Source organism: Podarcis raffonei, chromosome 17 (assembly GCF_027172205.1).
Source record: "Podarcis raffonei isolate rPodRaf1 chromosome 17, rPodRaf1.pri, whole genome shotgun sequence".
Taxonomy (NCBI): Eukaryota; Metazoa; Chordata; class Lepidosauria; order Squamata; family Lacertidae; genus Podarcis; species Podarcis raffonei.
The window spans coordinates 29,159,211-29,177,874 of NC_070618.1; the positions used below are offsets into that span (position 1 = coordinate 29,159,211).

Consider the following 18,664-nt stretch of genomic DNA (forward strand, 5'->3'; position numbering starts at 1 on the left):
CACTGGTCCTGCTAGCTAGGGATCATGGGAGTTGTAGGCCAAAAACATCTGGAGGGCTGAGGTTGAGGAAGCCTGTATTACAGTAACCACTGGTAAATATGTGCAGGACACCATTCTATGTTTCAAGTTAAAGCTCCTGCACCCATTTTCAAGGTCAGGAAAGATGTGGCACACAATTCAGCCCCTCTTTTTAAAATGGAGACATCAGAATTAATGATCCAGCACATTTAGGAACCTAATCTGCGTTTCAGTCTTAGATTCCCGTTTAACGACCACAAGCCGTTTCCATGAGGTTACAGAAAATGTTGAACAAATGAACCAAAATGAAAAGATTGAAATATCAGAATGTAAGTTGGTGACCAAGGTCAGCACACCATTCAACTTTTCAAGCCTGACCCTCTGGCTGGTTTCCAAGAGAGTAAGGAAAGACGCAACACACAACTGTAAGAGTTTCCTTTGAGCACTGAGATATCCAGCTGAACAGCGAGGGCTCAAGGGCAGATGAGGCAAAAGAGATCGCAATGTGGTAGCTGAAGAAACGCCTCTCAAAACACTGTCTTTTATTAGTCATTATTTTCATTGTCATTTGCAGAAGAAAGGCATACCAAAACAAATTACATGCTTCTGTAAAATCTGCTGCCTCACAGGAACAAATGGAGCATCAATTTATACAGCATGCTGCTATTCAATGTTTGTCAACAACATCAAAAGTCGATAAAAACATTCAGCGCAAAATTAAAAGCCACCTTGAATGAGAAAAACGGAGCATTATACAAGGGAAGGTATTGCTCCAGACAATATGTTTTTCAAACAGAATACTGAGAGAAGCTAAACCAGCTCGATTCATTCAGATTTATAAATCCAATTTGAAATTTTAATTATAGCACTTTCAAATAAAGCAGACTAAATACTGTATTTTTTCAAGTAGCAAAAACATGTAGAGAATAATAAAACTGTTAACAACAAAAACTGGGTACAAGTCTAGTTATGTAATACAATCTCCACAACTAACATTACATTGAGCATGTAGTGTCATTTCATGCATATTCTTAAGGTATTAATGGCTAATATAAGACAAATCTGAGTAGTTGCTGGGTGAGAATTGTTATCTTCTTCCCCATTACATATGAAAAGACAGGAGACCAAATTTCCACAAAGGTATTTCTCTTTGTTATACCTTCTGCCCCTCTTCTAAGACTAGTGAGTCGCTCTGAGACAGTCACATCCCACAAAGGGTAGCTCAGCCTGAGAATGCCAAACAGATGCTTTCACCAAACGTGCAGTTATCAATAGGGGGTAAAAAACCCTAAATCTTGATGTCATATAATGAGGTCATAATCTATGTTCAGTGAAAGAACGCTAAAGCTGGATTTGGCAAGAGTTGTTGTTCAATTATTTTAGAAATGGTATCAAAGATCCTGATATTCTACCTAGCATGGAAAAAGGCTCCAAAATTCCCACATCCCTCCAGCAAAGAGGATTTATTGATTTTTGTTAAGTGAACCAGAGTCCAATGTCACCCAAGAAAGACCTTCAGAGAAGCTTCATGAAGACAAAATGGTTTTTTAAGGTGGGGTCCCTCACAAGCCTTCATTTATTTTCATTCATTTCTTTGCCTGTTTTGGTCTCCTATACTAAACATAAACCTTTTGCATTTCCCATACAATATTCCACAAACATACAATAAATCAATGAAGCCCCCCTTTTCATGTCACAATGAGATTTAGTACACACGGATTAGAATACTGTAAGGGAACAAAGTCCTTCCCTTCTTCATTCTAAACATTTTGCGAATGAACCAACACTGGAGAAGCTGGGGCCAATTAGGGTGCATTTTTTAAAGATTTTCCTTCAACCCTTGACCCACCCAGCCTTTGTATGAAGCTAACACCATTTACATACTAATTATGAATCTCCCTCTAGAGCTCCATACAGAGCTGTGATAAACACAGATGGTTCTAACCCTGCACTTGGACTCCATGACTCCGCAGCTGAAGACAGGAGGCTGGTAGGGAGGCTGCATTTGGGGAGGGAGCAGCCTGGATGAGGGGAGAAGAGGTGCAGCAACATCCTGAATAAAGGCTATTAGAGGCCATTTTAGCTGGAGTAAAACTGAAACACAGAACTTTTTTTGGTGATCTAGATGGATTGGCACTGTGGGTTAAATCACAGAGCCTAGGGCTTGCCGATCAGAAGGTCGGCGGTTCGAATCCCTGCGACGGGGTGAGCTCCCATTGCTCGGTCCCTGCTCCTGCCCACCTAGCAGTTCGAAAGCACGTCAAAGTGCAAGTAGATAAATAGGTACCGCTCCGGCGGAAGGTAAACGGCATTTCCGTGCGCTGCTCTGGTTTGCCAGAAGCGGCTTAGTCATGCTGGCCACATGACCCGGAGGCTGTACGCCGGCTCCCTTGGCCAATAAAGCGAGATGAGCACCGCAACCCCAGAGTCGGCCACGACCTGACCTAATGGTCAGGGGTCCCTTTACCTTTAGATAGATAGATGGATAGAGAGACTACTTTGGCTTTTGCACGAAAATGACTTGTTTTCCATGTTTCATCCATATCGGACAAGCAAGCACTTTACCTGTTGTTGCACTGGTAATTGCTGTACCACCTGGGTGGGCACGGCTGCTTGGCCAGCTACAGAAGTCTGTAAAGTCACTGTCGAACCTGTGTCCGAACCAGTCTCTGATGTCTGCATTGTCGTTTCTGCATGAAATTGAAAAATAAGCATGTTAAGGGTTGTGCTCTCTTTTAAAGACTGGCCACTTCAAATGGCCACGTTCCCTTCATAATCCAGCAACTTCCTTCTCTGGAGAGAACTTCACCACAGACTCCTGAGGAAGCGTATCAGACATGGAAGAAGAGAAGAGGTCCGACTATAGAGCAGTAACTGGTGAAGAAACAAAAGGGATGAATAATGGGGAAATGTAAAACAGGGACCCTCCCAAGGACACGTATTTGAACCTGGGATTTTTAACTTGTTCTTTAATGATCTAGTGTGATCTGGATACCAAACTGATGATACCAAATTGTTCAGAGTGGTTAAAACAAAAAGGGATTGCCAGGAGCTCCAAAAGGATCTCTCCAAACTGAGTGAATGTGCAGTAAAATGGCAAATGCAATTCAACGTCAGCAAATGTGAAGTGATGCACATTGGGCCAAAACAAAATGAATAATAATATTAATATTAATAGTAACAACAACAACAACCCTATATTCCACAAAAACATTCATGGGGTCTGAACTGGTAGTTAGTGACTGGGAATAAGATCTTGGGTTTGTAGTGGATAGCTCCATGAAGATATCAACCCAAAGTGTGCCAGCTGCGAAAAAGGTGAATTCCATATGAGGGATCATTAGGAAAGGAACTGAAAATAATGCTGTTATATAAATATATGGCAATGCTGCACTTGGAGCACTGTGTACATTGCTGGTCCCATCGCCTCAAAAAGGATATTGTAGAGCTCAAAATGGTTCAGAAAAGGGGAACAAAAATTATCAGTAGATTGGAGCAATTCCCCTGCGAGGAAAGGTTAGAACATTGGGGGGCTTTTGAGTTTAGACGTGTGTTTGGTGGGTGGTGGCGTGGAGATGATAAAAGGTATATCAAATTATGGATGGTGCGAAGAAAGCAAAGGTAAGCTTTTCTCCCCCTCACATAACACGAGAATTTGGGGACATCTAACGCAGCTGAATGTTGGAAGCTTCAGGACAGACAAAAGAAAGAACTCCTTCATATAAGACAGAGTTAAAGCATGGAACACACTCCCCATTCAGGACTCCTGCCCACCCCGTCCCCCAGAAACAGCCCTTGTGTCTTGTCAGGATTCTACCTCAATCTGCTAACCTCCATTCCTCCTCCTACTGCCTCCACTCACACAGGACCTTCACCACCTTCGCTGGTTCCAATTTAAAGAAGATGTAGGGATCCTGGTGAACACACAGCCACCCCCCCCCCCGGTGATCTCTCCCAGTGGCTTCATATAGACATTGAACAGCATGGGGGAGAGGACAGAGCCCAGAGGCACTCCACAAGTGGGAGCCCAGGGGGCCGAACACTCGCCACCCAACACCATTTTCTGGACATGACCCAGGAGGAAGAAGCAAAACCATTGCCTAACAGGGTTCCGAACTCCCCTAGATGGTCCAGAAGAATACCATGGTCTGTGGTATCACAGAAGCATTCATAGCTCAGCGTTTAAGAAATGTACAGTTGGGTGGCTCACAGGGGCACTCACGACTAAAAACTGAGACCAAAATAAAAGTAAGGAGGAGTTTACAGGAATTCTTCACCTCACTCCCAGCCAAGGATGGCACATGGACAAAAGGGATACAGGCATATTTCTCTAATTTGTATATTTTCAGCAAGAAAAATAAAAGTCATGAAATGAATGACTGAGTTTAATTAAGTAAATGACTGGTTGTAGCAACAAAAAAAGTTACATTTTGAATAGTATTTTAACTGTTTGATTGTTTTTAAGGCTTCTTTAGTACATTAAAATACTAAACCATAAATCCTTCTTGCTATTTCTTATTAAAACACAAAATTTAACTCTAATAGCAACATGCACTTTCTGTTGTTTTGATGAACTGATCTTTTTTAAAGCGACGGATCCAGAAAAACATCAGTGGATGGGGATGGATGGAAAGTTCTTCTTCTTGGTAGCTACCTTAGCCTGGTAAAAAGCCTTTCCTAAGGATTGGGGGACCTGCTGAAAGGGGTGGGCTTTGTATAGGATGCTACAGAGGCGGGGGATTTCTAAAAATCAGGTTGAGGCAACTTTCATGAGTGGAAGGTGCCCAATTTTCAGCAAGTCCTCCTTTTCCTTAGCCCCTATGTTGCAGCCCACCTCATTCGGCAGGGTCACCATCTCTGGCCTCCAGAAGAGGCTGAGGAGGGGCTCAGGAACGTTAGCGGGGAGGGGCAGAAAGATAATCTTCTGGCATGACCCTTCAGTGGGTGTTTCTCTGGATCTAACATGGCTACCTTTATTTTTGTGTGTATCACAATGATTGTTAAAGACATTCTGTGTGCTAGTAATACGGTGGTACCTCAGGTTAAGAACTTAATTCGTTCTGGAGGTCTGTTCTTAACCTGAAACTGTTCTTAACCTGAAGCAACACTTTAGCTAATGGGGCCTCCTGCTGCTGCTGCTGCTGCACCGCCACATGATTTCTGTTCTCATCCTGAAGCAAAGTTCTTAACCCAAGGTAATATTTCTGGGTTAGCGGAGTCTGTAACCTGAAGCATCTGTAACCCGAGGTACCACTGTAGATGTGTTTGACTGTCACGAAAGTGGAGAATATCTATCTTTATCTATCTATCGTTATGGGCCACCCCAATCTCTGCCACGTGGTGCAAGATCCCAGGTGTCTTGGCACTGAACCAGGGTTGTGTTTCCTTCAGAAAATAGGCACAGTGGAGATTGCAGTGTCTATATGAAATATGGGTTTTTAACACATATTTTCACCTGAGCCTACTGTAGAGAGTAGGGCCTCTTGCTGCCGCTGCACAATTTCTGTTCTCATCCTGAAGCAAAGTTCTTAACCTGAGGTAATACTTCTAGGTTAGCAGAGTCTGTAACCTGAAGCGTATGTAACCTGAGGTGTATGTAACCCGAGTACCACTGTACTGCAGAAGACAGAACGCAGCATGCTCAATATTTTCCATATACCTGCTTGATCCATCAACGGATACCGAGATGTCGTGCTTCAAAGTAATTGTAGTATAGTACTTTTACAGTGCTCTTTTCAAGTGATTTGCTTATCACACAACAAAGGCAGTCAGATTAATCTCTTCTGAAAAGCTAAATAGCCCTCTGCTGCCTCATAAGAACACTGCCCCTATGGAAATGAACTGTATATGACGGAAGGAGAGACGGGCCCAACTTCCGTCTAGCCATCCTTGCCTAATGTGACTGTCAGGTGTGTCACCAACAACAGATGCGTGTTTGACAAAGGACCTTTTTATTCTGGCTAATTAAGCAGTTGGACACACCCGCCTGTTAACGGGTCTGCTTTGTACAACCAGCACTAGCTGAATCATGTGAATCTACAGATAAATAGGGCACATTTTGAAAGAAGCCTAATTAACCTCTAAGAGAGGGAAATAATATTGCAGTATCCCAGCTGCTGATTGTGACAAGATTAGCATTTCTTCAATTTAAGAAATAGTGTTTAGAACACAGCTTTTATTACAAAATTTATCTTCCCCCAATGTTCTTTGCAAAAGTTGTTCAGGGTTATTTAATACGCTCTAGATGCACAGTAGGGCTCCTTCTGTCTTCTGTGCTGCGCATACCAGAATGAATGGTTTAACAATCTGATCCATCAATTACCTAGCAAATCACACAGTGCAAATATGCCATCTTAATAGTAACTATTTTTAGCAAGCACTTTCATCAGCAACTAATTTGCTATTCTAAACACTACAGTTTGCAAAATCTTGTTACACTGCATCTACTTTCATGTCTACACAAAATGATGTCACACGTTCTTAATTCAGTACAATTCAGTACAAAAACATAAATGCCTGTAATTTACTTTCAAGACATCAGGCCATCTCCAAGTCCTCAAAACACTCCATCAACGGTGTCTCCGAAAATTTTTACGTATCACTTGCGAAGACAGGTGAATTAACTAAAGCCAGTGTACTGGAAGAAGCAAAGATCACCAGTGTTGAACCAATGGTTCTTCAGCCTCAACTTTGTTGGACTTGTCATGTTGTGCGGATGCCTGATTATCGTCTTCCAAAGCAACTACTCTATTCTGAACTTAAAAATGGAAAGCGTAATGCTGGTGGGTCAACAAAAGAGGTTTAAAGACTTGTCTCAAGGCAAATCTAAAAAAGTGTAGTATAAACACTGACAACTAGGAAGCACTGGCCTGCGAGCGCTCCAACTGAAGAACAGCCTTGACCAAAGGTGTCATGGGCTTTGAAGACGCTCAAACTCAGGACAAAAGGGAGAAATGTGCTAAGAGGAAGGCATGCTTGGCAAACCTTCACCGTGATCAACTCCCACTCGGAAACCAATGTCCCCACTGTGGAAGGATGTGTGGATCCAGAATTGGCCTCCACAGTCAAGTACGGACTTACTGTTAAGACAGTGTTCATGGAAGACAATCTTACTCGGCTACGAGGGATCACCAAATAATAATAATAATAATAATAATAATAATAATAATAATAATAATAATAATTTATTCCCTGCCCACCTGGCTGGGCTTCCCCAGCCACTCCGGGCAGCTTCCAACAAAGTATTAAAATACAGTAATCTGTTAAACATTAAAAGCTTCCCTAAAGAAGGTTGCTTTTCTTTTTTTCCTCCCAAGAAAAATATCTCTAGCTAGGAAGTGATCTTATAGAAGGGACTTTTAAAAATAACTTGCCTATGTAACTGTGAATGGCCAGATTTTCAGATGGTGGATTTGTTTCTCAACAGCATAATTCTTAAAATTTTTTAGCAGTGACTTTGTGTGAGTGAGTGAGTGAGTGAGTGAGTGCATGCAAACACACACACACACACACACACACACACACACCCAGTACAAAGCACTAAGTTCCTATTCTATAAAACAAATGAATTACTAAGATCAACAATAAAACCTTTATGAGAACTGGGGAAGTATTTTATAAATATGAAATAAATAAACTAAATGGCTTAGCATTTCATAGATGGATCAGAGAAACTGGTCAGTTGCCTGTCCTGGATGGGTTTCAGGTATGCAGCCTGGGAGTGCTTGTGGATCCAGGTCTGTCTCAGTAGCTAGATAATAACAATAATTTTATTATTTATATGAGTTCCCCCAGCCACTCCGGGCAATGGTGCCTTTTACCGGCTGTGCCTATCCTGAAAGCGATGGCCATTCCTGGACCAGGAGAGCTTGACCAGAGCAGTTCAGGCAGTCGTGATTTCAAGATTGGTTTACTGCAATGCACTCCGAGTGGGACTTCCCTTGGGCTTGACCCGGAAACAGCCCGGGTGCAGAACACGGCCGCAGGGTTGCTGACAGGAGGGACACCCAATGAGCACAGAATACCTCCGCTCAGAAATCTGCACTGAATCCTTTGGTTTCATTCACAAGAAACTTGTTAGACGTTTTTAAAGTAAATAAATAAACAAATACTTTTTTTCTTGCTGATTCAGAAAGGTTGTATTGCATACAGTGGTCAAAACAGATTCCTTGACCGTATTACTTGTATGGGAAACAAAATAGCTTTGACCATATCATTGCAGAACTGTTTTACACAATAAAATGAACAAGGGCTCTGAGACGTATTTTGTTTTATTAAATAATCAATAAAACTTAATTTTTAAGATATATCAGATGACACTGTAACATAGGAGGGTACAATTTTAACTATCCTCACAAATGTGTGAGTTATTTCAGGCTCAAAGAGACCTTAAACATGTACAAAATCAATAAAATTACTTCGAAATCTATTTTATAACCACAAAAAACACCCTCCTTATTTTTAAAACAAAACAAATACATGGTTAGCCCATTCTAGACAAACACACACCAAAGTATGATACACGTGTTAGTTGCGGTTTGCGCACAATGGCTTATCAAACCTACCAGGAATGACAAAAATTCACTTTGAATGGTTGATGACCTTTTTCTGTGGCACTTAATACCATTTGTATGCCTTCTTTTGAAAGAGACCACAATTAGCTTTATTTTGATACCAAAATAAGCCCAATTGGTTGAAAAATAAGCGAAACGGGAGGTCTTTTCTAAACTGACGCAGAAATTGCATTAGCCTATATTGCACAAATATTGGGGGGGGGGGGAATAAAAAAAAATTCTCCTGTGCCCAATTTTGGACCAAAAAATCCTTAAAAATTGATTTGAGGTTATCTCATCTTGGGACGTGGGTGGCGCTGTGGGTTAAACCACAGAGCCTAGGACTTGCCAATCAGAAGGTCAGGGTGAGCTGCCATTGCTCAGTCCCAGCTCCTGCCCACCTAGCAGTTCGAAAGCACATCAAAGTGCAAGTAGATAAATAGGTCCCGCTCCAGCGGGAAGGAAAACAGCATTTCCGTGCACTGCTCTGGTTCACCAGAAGCGGCTTAGTCCTGCTGGCCACATGACCCGTATGCTGTACGCCGGCTCCCTTGGCCAATAAAGCGAGATGAGCGCCGCAACCCCAGAGTCAGCCACGACTGAACCTAATGGTCAGGGGTCCCTTTACCTTTACGATAACTATCTACACATAATTTTTCTTGGGAGAAAATCTAAGTCGTCAGAGCACATGGCACCGGGTGATTTGGCGTGAAATGACCCCATAGCTCCCAAACTCAGCAGAACAAAGGAGGCTGAGGAGGGAGAGGGAATGGCCTGGTCTCAGCCTAGGGACCTGGGCTAGAGGCGAGAGGAGGGGACCTCTTCCAGGTCCTTCTTACTGGCTCAGTGTACTGGGGCAAGCAACAGGGAACTGGTCAAGATGGGGGGGCAGAAACTCAGCTAGCTATGTATTTTTATTGATTTTTATTGATTTAGGAGGGGGCAGCTGCCCCTCCCTGCCCCTCCCCCCCCCCGGCTACACCCATGGGTTGTTCCCTTGTATAGTGGGGGAAAAATAAAGTTAAATACATCCACACACTTAGAAAACTTCGTTAAAATTATGTTTTTAAATTGCAAAGATTTCCTTTAAATACTTGTGCTGAAGTTATTTTTAGAGTCAAAAAGGAGAATAGTAATTGTGTAGACTTTCCATAGTTATCCTTCTACAAAAAGAGATAGTAGTAATTAATACTGACAATTAGTAATTGGCTGTGTACTGGTAACATGAGAAGCTGCCTGAATAACTCCTTTCAACAGAAAAGATATTTTGTACTCACTTGTCCTGCATAAGGTTATTTAAAATCCAGTTCTTTTAAAAATTGTTTTAAATGAGATGCTAACAGAGATCAAAATAAAGAACAATTAAACTACAGTGTATGCTAAAACACAAATTAGGTAATTCAGTATACAACAGAATCAGCAGAAACCACATTATTTAAATTATGACAAATCTATCCCACTTTCCTTCTGTCATGTAAACCAAGGTAGCATCCATGGGACCCCAAACTGTCTCCCATCCAGGCACTGATCAGACAACAACAGCCCTGCTTCGCTTCAGCAAGGCAGCAACTTTATGTCCCTTCCAACCAAGCCCAATAGAGAACGGTTTTATAATATTTTGAATTCCCCATCCTAGAAAAAAGGATCAAAATATTTCTTTTTGCAGAATTGCTGTACAGACACAGATTTAGAATATTCTTTAACCCGCAAGCTTAATTTTTAAAAATTCTGATTATAAGAGAGAGAGAGAGAGAGAGAGAGAGAGAGAGAGAGACTTCCTTTTTTAAAGGAAGGAGTAGCACAGCACCCGTGAAAGGGGTACTAAAGCAGGAACAGGAAACCTGTAGCCCTCCAGGTGTAGCCCCTACTCACTGACTTAAGATACTCTTATTCTTCAATAAATGGTGGAGTGTTGGGGTTGGGATGGAGAGTATGCTTTACTGTATTATGTCACATTTAAAAAAGGAAGTTCTCTCTAGAATACTAGATTGCCAATGCTAATCCCCTAGAAGTGGGAACAGTTCTGCAAGGTGATAAATATACATTCTTCAAGGGTCCCAACCAATTAAGCTGCCAATGGAGTGCCTAATGTCTTGACCAAATTATATGAAAAAGAAGTTTCAGTTCTTCCAGGGGTGACTTTCTTAGGAAGTTACAGGATTCTGATTCTATGATCAGCAGATGTGTATTCAAAAATAGCTACAGACCGTTGCGTAAGATGCAAAAATAAATCTGTATATTATAATAGAAATTTCCAGTTCCACATCCACTTTCTTCAGGTTCAAAAATATCAATGGAATCAGTTTGGGTTATCCAATAAAAAAAGCCTATTTACAAAGTTTTACATATTATTTATTTGTTAATGACCTATTGTTCATGCACAACTAATATAATTTCAGTTACAGTGGTACCTTGACTCCCAAAACCATTCGAAAACCAAGGCATGGCTTCAGGTTGGCTGCAGGAGCTTCCTGCGCTCAATCGGATGCCTAGGAAGCTGTGCCGGATGTTCGGCTTCTGAAAAACGTTTGCAAACCGAACACTCACTTCCGGGTTTGCAGAGTTTGGGAACCGATTGGTTCAGGAACCAACCCGTTCAAGTACCAAGGGAACACTGTATATTATGTGAGCTGTCCTATTAGGTAAGAAGGGTAAAAAGGTAAAGGTAAAGGACCCCTGGATGGTTAAGTCCAGTCAGAGGTGACTATGAGGTGCGGAGCTCATCTCGCTTCAGGCTGACGGAGCCAGTGTTTGTCAACAGACAGCTTTCTAGGTCATGTGGCCAGCAGGACTAAACTGCTTCTGGCACAACAGGACACCGTGAGGAAACCAGAGCGCACGGAAACGCCGTTGACCTTCCCACCGCTTGGAGGTGGTGATGCGCTGGATGTGGAACAGTAAATTGAAGCAGAATCCGGAAAAGGTAGAGGGGCAACGTATTCTCAACCAACAGGAGGTGGGAAGAGAGCCTGTTCTGGACAGAGTGGCCCTCTCCTGGAAGGAGGTCCATAGCTCCAGGATACTCCTGTGTCCAACATTGTCACTAGATGTTCAGGTGGCCTTGGTGGCAATGAGTGCCTGTTCCCAATCATGGCTGGTTTGGCACCTATAGCCCCTTTAGGACAGAGATGAGCCCATACATTGTCACATTCAGTCAGCACAGAAGTGTGTGCACCTTCATTATATAGCTTCCATCAAATGCCAATGACAGCTGCTGCCAGCTGCACAGGGGGGAACATGCAGACACAATAGGTGGTTATATGTGTTTGTCTTTACTGCTAAAAGCAGCTCCTGGACTGGGAGATTTGCATCAGGGCACCAGTGTTGAGGGACAAGGTGATACCAGCTCCAGCCTATCCTTTTCCCTCTGCTGCCAGTCCAAGCTAAATTCCTCCCATCACTTGCAGCTACTTTTAGCAACAAAATAAACACAGCACAAGACAAATGCATTCCACATCTCCAATGCCATTTCTAGGTTGCCCCTAAAGAGGGACAATGATCTTATGAAATACAGCTTGAGTGAATACAGTGAGCTTTTTTCCCTTCTCTGGTCATGTGGATGAAGCAACTGCATCATTGCTCTATCATGTTATTAGATTCCAATTTTCACCAAACAAATCACCTTGTACTATGTCACCACTCTGCTAAGCTTTGTAGCAGTTTCCAAAGCAGAGAAATTAGTTTACTAGGTTATTGCCTACAAAATATTCCTGTTATCTCACTCATTTTTAAGTTGCCACAACACTTTTTGTCACTTCATGCACAAACTGTTATGCTGATTACATACTTTCAGGCCCACTTCTATGCAGGTATGCAACCACATCCACTGATGTATGAGTTTAATAAAAGATGGGAGGAGAGAAGGCAGGGAAGCAGAGATTGAAGTGTTACAGCCACTCAAGGGGATGTGTTATGCTACACCTGACAAGTGTATTTACATGGCTTCTGTACCTGGAGTTTTTTGACAGGGGAAAATGACATTAGTTCTCACCCCTAAGAAAAGTTCAAGTGACAACCATTATTCAAATATTACCAGGACCTGGCAGTTTTAAGTTTTATATATCTAGGCCATTTTAAAGTACTCCAATATTGCTGCCTCTCATGAAAAAAAGAGCTTGGCTGTCAATCATGCCTGCTTTTGCAGTACAAAAATGCTTGTCACTTTCATTGCTTGTACTGTAAGCAATTGGCACTAAATCAGTTTAAGGAACTGCAGAAGTTAGACACATTTTATATTATTGTGATGACTGAAAATGCAATGAATGTCTTACCTGTTTTTCTAAAAAACAGAGAAAGCTAATTACCTTCAGCAGTCAACTAAGATGACCTATATGTCAATATTATGTTTGGACAATGCAAAACATTCTAATATTTTGCCATGATAGATTGCTTTCTGCTGAAAAATAGAATGTTATTGTGTAAAGCTAAACATAAGCTTTGTTTCACCGTTACACATTTATGTGAAACATGCCTCACATTTTCAGATGCTAAAACAAGATTACATCCTTTAATTAGAAGTTTTCTAATGCAAACAAATACAAACTTAAATTAGAGACATCTTTGCATGCGGCCCTGAAGACTGGAAAGGGAGACCATAACAATTAAGAACACAAGAATGGAAGACGAGCCGGCTGGATCAGACCAACAGCCCATCTAGTCCAGCATCCTGTTCTCACCGTGGCCAACCAGAAGCCAGTGGGAAACCTGCACACAGGATGCAAGTGCAAGCGCACTCTTCCCTTCGGCGGTTTCCTGCAAGTGGTATTCAGAAGCTTTGCTGCTGCCAACTGTGGAGACAGAGCTGAGACATCTTGGCTAGCAGCCACAGACAGCCCTCTCCTCTATGGATCTGTCTAATCCTCTTTTAAAGTCGCCTGGCTTAGTGGCTTCACTGGATGTCCACTATACTCCAGCTCAGGGTGCAAAACAGGAGCCCAACTCAGTCTGTTTTGCTCCTTTGCACCACAACACCCATATATTACACCTCTTTGCCAGACTTGTTGGCAGAAGAGCACAGGGTTACCACAAAGGCTACAGCCTTCCACTCTTGCCTTTCTCAACATCTACTGCCTCTGTACAACGAAGTTCCCTTTACTGATGATGACTGATTTCCATTGCTCTAGTATAACACCGCCCCCCCCCATTTTTAAATACCATAGCAACCTTTAAGGTTCCAAACCTTCCCATATCTGAAGATTTCAGAATTTCTGATATATACTTGCTATGTCTCTGTGTCACATGGGAAATTGACATGGTATGAAATTATGTGCTTCACGACTCTATTTGTTCTGATCCTATATCGAGATAAAATGAAGGTTGCTATTTATCGTGATAAGTTCCCTATCTGTAGGGAGAACTGGGATCCATGATATGGGGTTGTCTCCATCCATCTCACCAGTGGCAGGAAGTCTTTTAAAAAAAGCTATGAGGATATTTCAGGGGAGAGAAAAGCCCCTTGTTCCAGTTCCACTCCTGCTTAAGCAAGTAACTGTACAGCCACAAAATAACAACTAAGGAACAGGAGAGGAACACAGTGATTTCAATGGAACATGCCCCTCTGTTCACTGCATGAAAGGAAAAATTCCTACTGGCCCCTGTAACTAGCACAGGTGAAGGGGAGAAGGTAAATAACCCCGATATGGGTTGAAGAGGAAGAAAAGCTGGGAAGGAAAGATCGGAGGCCCCTGGACTTTGGGGCAAAGTCTCATGCCACTCTGGGCAACCCTCTGAGATGCAGCGTCCGATAGCCTCCCCTGTGCACACAGCCGCACCTGGGAGGGCCGGATCCCAATTCTCCCTACAGAGAAGAAACTTATCATAGTAAGTACCAACGTTCGCGTCTCCTGTAGGGGAGAACTGGGATCCATGACATGGGATGTATCTCTGCAATGTCCAGGTCAGGTGGGAGCCCCTGTGGGCCCAACCTCCTCCTTGAGAACTCTTCTCCCAAAGGACGCCCCTGCTGAGGCTTCTGTGGTTTTGGGGAATGTGGGGAGGAAATGAAGTGAGGGGGAGGGAATTTGTCGAACTCCATCCTGTAACCCTCCCTTCTGGTGAAGGCCGGAAATGGAACCGAGGCAAGGGGCTTGTCTCTCCCCGGAAGTATCCTCAAAGTTTTTTTTAAAAAGAGTTCCTGCCAGTGGCAAGATGGGCGGAGACAATCCCATATCATGGATCCCAATTCTCAGCTACAGGAGAATCTGATGATTTGGTTAAGACAGACTTTCAATCATTATGAGTGGCAGTATTTGTGGTAGCCATTAAGACACTGAGCAGGTTCATAGAAGCCTATACTGTAAAGAGTGCATTTGCAAGAGGTTGCTTTATCCTTGTTGTGGCTGTGGGGACTCATTTTAGTTACAACAATAAATTGTTCGATTGGTTTAAAACCAACACCGCTAGCCCCATTTCCACTAGATCAAACCACGGAGTCACTGGCTGAGAGCTAAAGAACTATGAAACTAGTTTGAGATATTCAAGGGCGAATGGACTTCTCTTTTCCCAAATACCAGTTTGATTCATACCCACTAACCAGCTATGTTCAAACTACTTTTCTACTAAACAGCCTTTCAAAAGCAGTTTGTGGTGTGGGAGCGTTTTGTTTTTGAAGGAGCACTGTGTACACTAAATCCCATGGTGTTCCTAAAATAGCTCTTTGGATCCCAGCCGTTCTGTTTATCTATGATAATTTCCCCAGTCCTCAGCAGTGTTGGTAACAACTCAAAGTTGGCAAACCCATTAAGTTTCACCAAAACCACTCCTACTATAAAAGCTTCAAATGAAAATATTAACTAGTCTGGTCATGGAATTGTTTCTTGAAGAATTCAATAGGTCTAATACCTTGAGGTATTCTTAAAGAAAAATGTCTAAAAATAAGAATGCTCCAACATTTCATCATCTTATCACCCTCAATTAATACAGAACGACCAATGTAAGCTGGGGGTAGTGGTGCGCGAATCAAATACATTTTGTTTAATTGCTTAATTTTACAGAACTCTCAAAACCACTCTGCAGGCCATATTCCATTTCTAGTGCAATTAAATTCATTTTTGCAGTAGATTTTCAGTGGAAAACAGAGACAAGATTTAATCAGATTTTCTTAAAACAGATCTTCCACTAAATTATAAGATTAGACTGCAATTCTATTATAATTTTTTTATACGTTGGTCCTATCTAGAGAGGATATATAATTTTAATGCTATATTTAGAACTGTTATACATATTCAATCAGAAACAGTTATTTAACCCTTCTAATTGTTAACAGCTTCAGTGAAATGCTAATAAAAGAACTTTCCAGGAGTATTACAAGGTAGTTTTGCAACCACATAACATAGGCAACATACAGTCATATTAAACAATCACACTGACGCAGATAGTTTGGTAACAAAATGTGATCGCTTATTTAAGATGGAAAAATAAAACTGATTACCGGTAGAACAAAACTGTACCTAATAGCAGCCCCTGATAAACGATAGAAATGCAGTAAGATTCTATTAGAGAGGTAAAATTATACATTTGCCCACCAGGTGGCAGAAGAGAGACAGCAAGAAAAAAATAGCAAAACCATGAAAGTTTAAGATAGCCTCATTTACACATCATGCAAGTCAAATATGGGTAGATAATTAAATGTTTATCATTCTGTTTGAAACATAAATACATATATTTCTTAAAAGATTGTGTTTTCCTGAAAGAGGGCACTGCTTACTAAAACCTCTTAAGGAGAAACATGTGCTCTTTAAATGTTTTTTTTAAAAAAAACCACTTTAGTACCATAATATCAGAGTAGAAATAAGAAAAAGAATGGCATGCATCACTGCTGGGCAGAATATCAAGATCTATTGGAAGATCTCTGTTAGATCTGCCATGTTTCAGCTTGGGTTTCTGATTCCCAAGAACAGTAAGCAAAATTGTCAGCAACAACCAATTCTGCCCTACCTGACCTTGAGCTAATTGCCTACAACACCTGTAAAATACAAGCACAGTGGAATTCCACCTCCCAAAGAGATCTGATGTCATACATCATATAAGTGATGTAGATGAGGGTAAACAGATATGATGTGGAGCATGGCGTGGAAAAATGCTTATGATCCTGTTTGGAATGGAAAAACATTCTGTGACAGTTTGAAACCTCGTGTCGTTATGCTGCTGCAAGCCTGTGTAGCCGTAGTTCTTGATGACAGGTTCTGACAGGGGAGAGAGAGGGAGTATTGCTTTAAGATTTTATCAGGCAGTGCCTGAGCCAGGTAAATTCAGTCTGATTGGTCAGGGTGACAGCAGACTCTGATTGGCCAGAGACACCAGGTGTGAAGCTAACTGTCCCTTGGGAGTTAAGAGTCAGCCAGAGAGACAGCTGGGAGGGGAACAGCTGAGATGCTGGGTCAATGAAGACGACCAGAGAACAACTGAAGGAAAAACTGAGGCCCATGTATTACTATCCAGTCCGGTACTGCTATTTGTCTGTGGAAGATCAGGGAAGGTGTCTGGTGGCAGAGTTAGTCAGAGAGGCTGAAATGCATAAAGGTCCCACCAGAGGAAGATGACACAGTGGTTTCTGGTCCAGGCAGCCGGTGTACAAACAGAGGAGTTTTGGGATACAGGACAGATTGTCGCCAGGAGCTCAACTTGGCTGTGGAGTAACTGGCTGGGGCAGAGGTTTAGGCAATCTGGTCTGAGCTAAAAGAGGTGAGGATCAGCAACAGTGTCTCTTGAGTTTTTAGAAATAGCCATCGAGCACATCTAAGACCCAGCTATAAGTACCAGCATTCCCTTATGAATACAGTTAGTATCCCCTTAATAAACCAACCATTTTAGTTTGTCATCCTTTCTCTTGTGCTGATGTCCACTTCATGCCTAAGCCTACTTTACCTGGAGGTTTCAAAGGTATTCTGAGTGAACTGGTGTCATCAGAAAATTGAAGTAGTAAAGATACCTAAACTTGGGTTTATACAAGGAAGGCTTAGGGACCCAGTAACTGCTGGCACATACCTATTAAGAATTCTCCTGAGACCTGGGTTCGGAGGGTTTTTGGAATTGGCTAAGCTAAAAATCACATACAGGTGATATACTGCTTGATTAGGGTCTGCATATTTGGGGCTGGACTTCATAACCATCCCTTTTTTTCCAGTAACCAGTGATGCTTAGCTGCCTTGCTTCCTGCTCCACAAAGGCACTGTGACCTTTCCCTCCCTGTTTTCTAGTGTAATCATTTCATAGGGAAAGAGCAGAAGGTGCAGTGTGTTTACTGTTATACCTCCACTCCAACGCATCACGCTGAGTGCAACAGCTTGCCACCATTACAAAACAGGCACACTCTGCTTCCCGGGATCACTGGTGGCTTTTATGAAACCTGGGATATACTAGTAACTTCCCCTGCAAGTTGCCCAAATAGAAATGTTCGGCTGCCAAGGCATCACCACATTTAGGGGTATCTTACTCACTTGAGTTACTGAACTACAGCACCCTCTCTCCCTTTATAAAACAATAAGCTTTCTCTCATTTTCAAAGTCCCCTCTATTGGGAAGCAATAAAAACTGGGTGGGCCCTGGGAAAATTCAACGGAGATGGCAGGGTGAGTGGATGAAACAGTGAGACGTGTGTGTGTGTGTGTGTGTGTGTGTGTGTCAGAATATGGGACTAAGAAGAAGTGGTTCAGGGTCAGCCTCCAGGAGTGCCGTAGGGGAAAAGTTGGCCTTATGAGCCATAATAGGATGGAGGAGTGTTAGGCAAAAGAAGAATACATGTAGGATCTATGGATATATAGTAACATAGGAAGTTAAGGATTGGATGTGGACTAAGCTAGGGTTGCCATTTGTCCTCTGATCCCATTTGATCTGCATTGGTTACCAGCTCAAATCAAGGTGCTGTTTCTTAATTTTAAAGCCCTAAGCAGCTTGCAACCTGGGTAGTTTAAAGACCACCTTCTCTCCCATGTGCCCTCTGATATACAAAGAATACCTCGTTCTTTAAAGAGGTCTTTAGGGAAAGCTAAACTGTTCTGTTTGCTGATTCTATTCAAATGTATTATCATGCTATTTGATGTTGTATAGATTATTTGTATTCTATTGCCTTGAGCTACTTTGAATTCTCTTTGTGGA

At 42.1% G+C, this 18,664-nt stretch overlaps 1 protein-coding gene across 4 annotated transcripts in view; it reads right to left on the minus strand.

Annotated features, from left to right (window-relative positions):
- RFX3 (regulatory factor X3) overlaps positions 1-18,664 on the minus strand; it is a 125,559-nt gene that overhangs the window by 69,676 nt on the left and 37,219 nt on the right. For all 4 annotated transcript variants that reach the window (XM_053371173.1, XM_053371172.1, XM_053371171.1 and 1 more), the window contains exon 2: positions 2,584-2,708. In XM_053371173.1, the coding sequence (XP_053227148.1) occupies positions 2,584-2,700 (117 nt within the window). In that variant the 5' untranslated portion in view covers positions 2,701-2,708. The remainder of the gene's footprint in view (positions 1-2,583; positions 2,709-18,664) is intronic.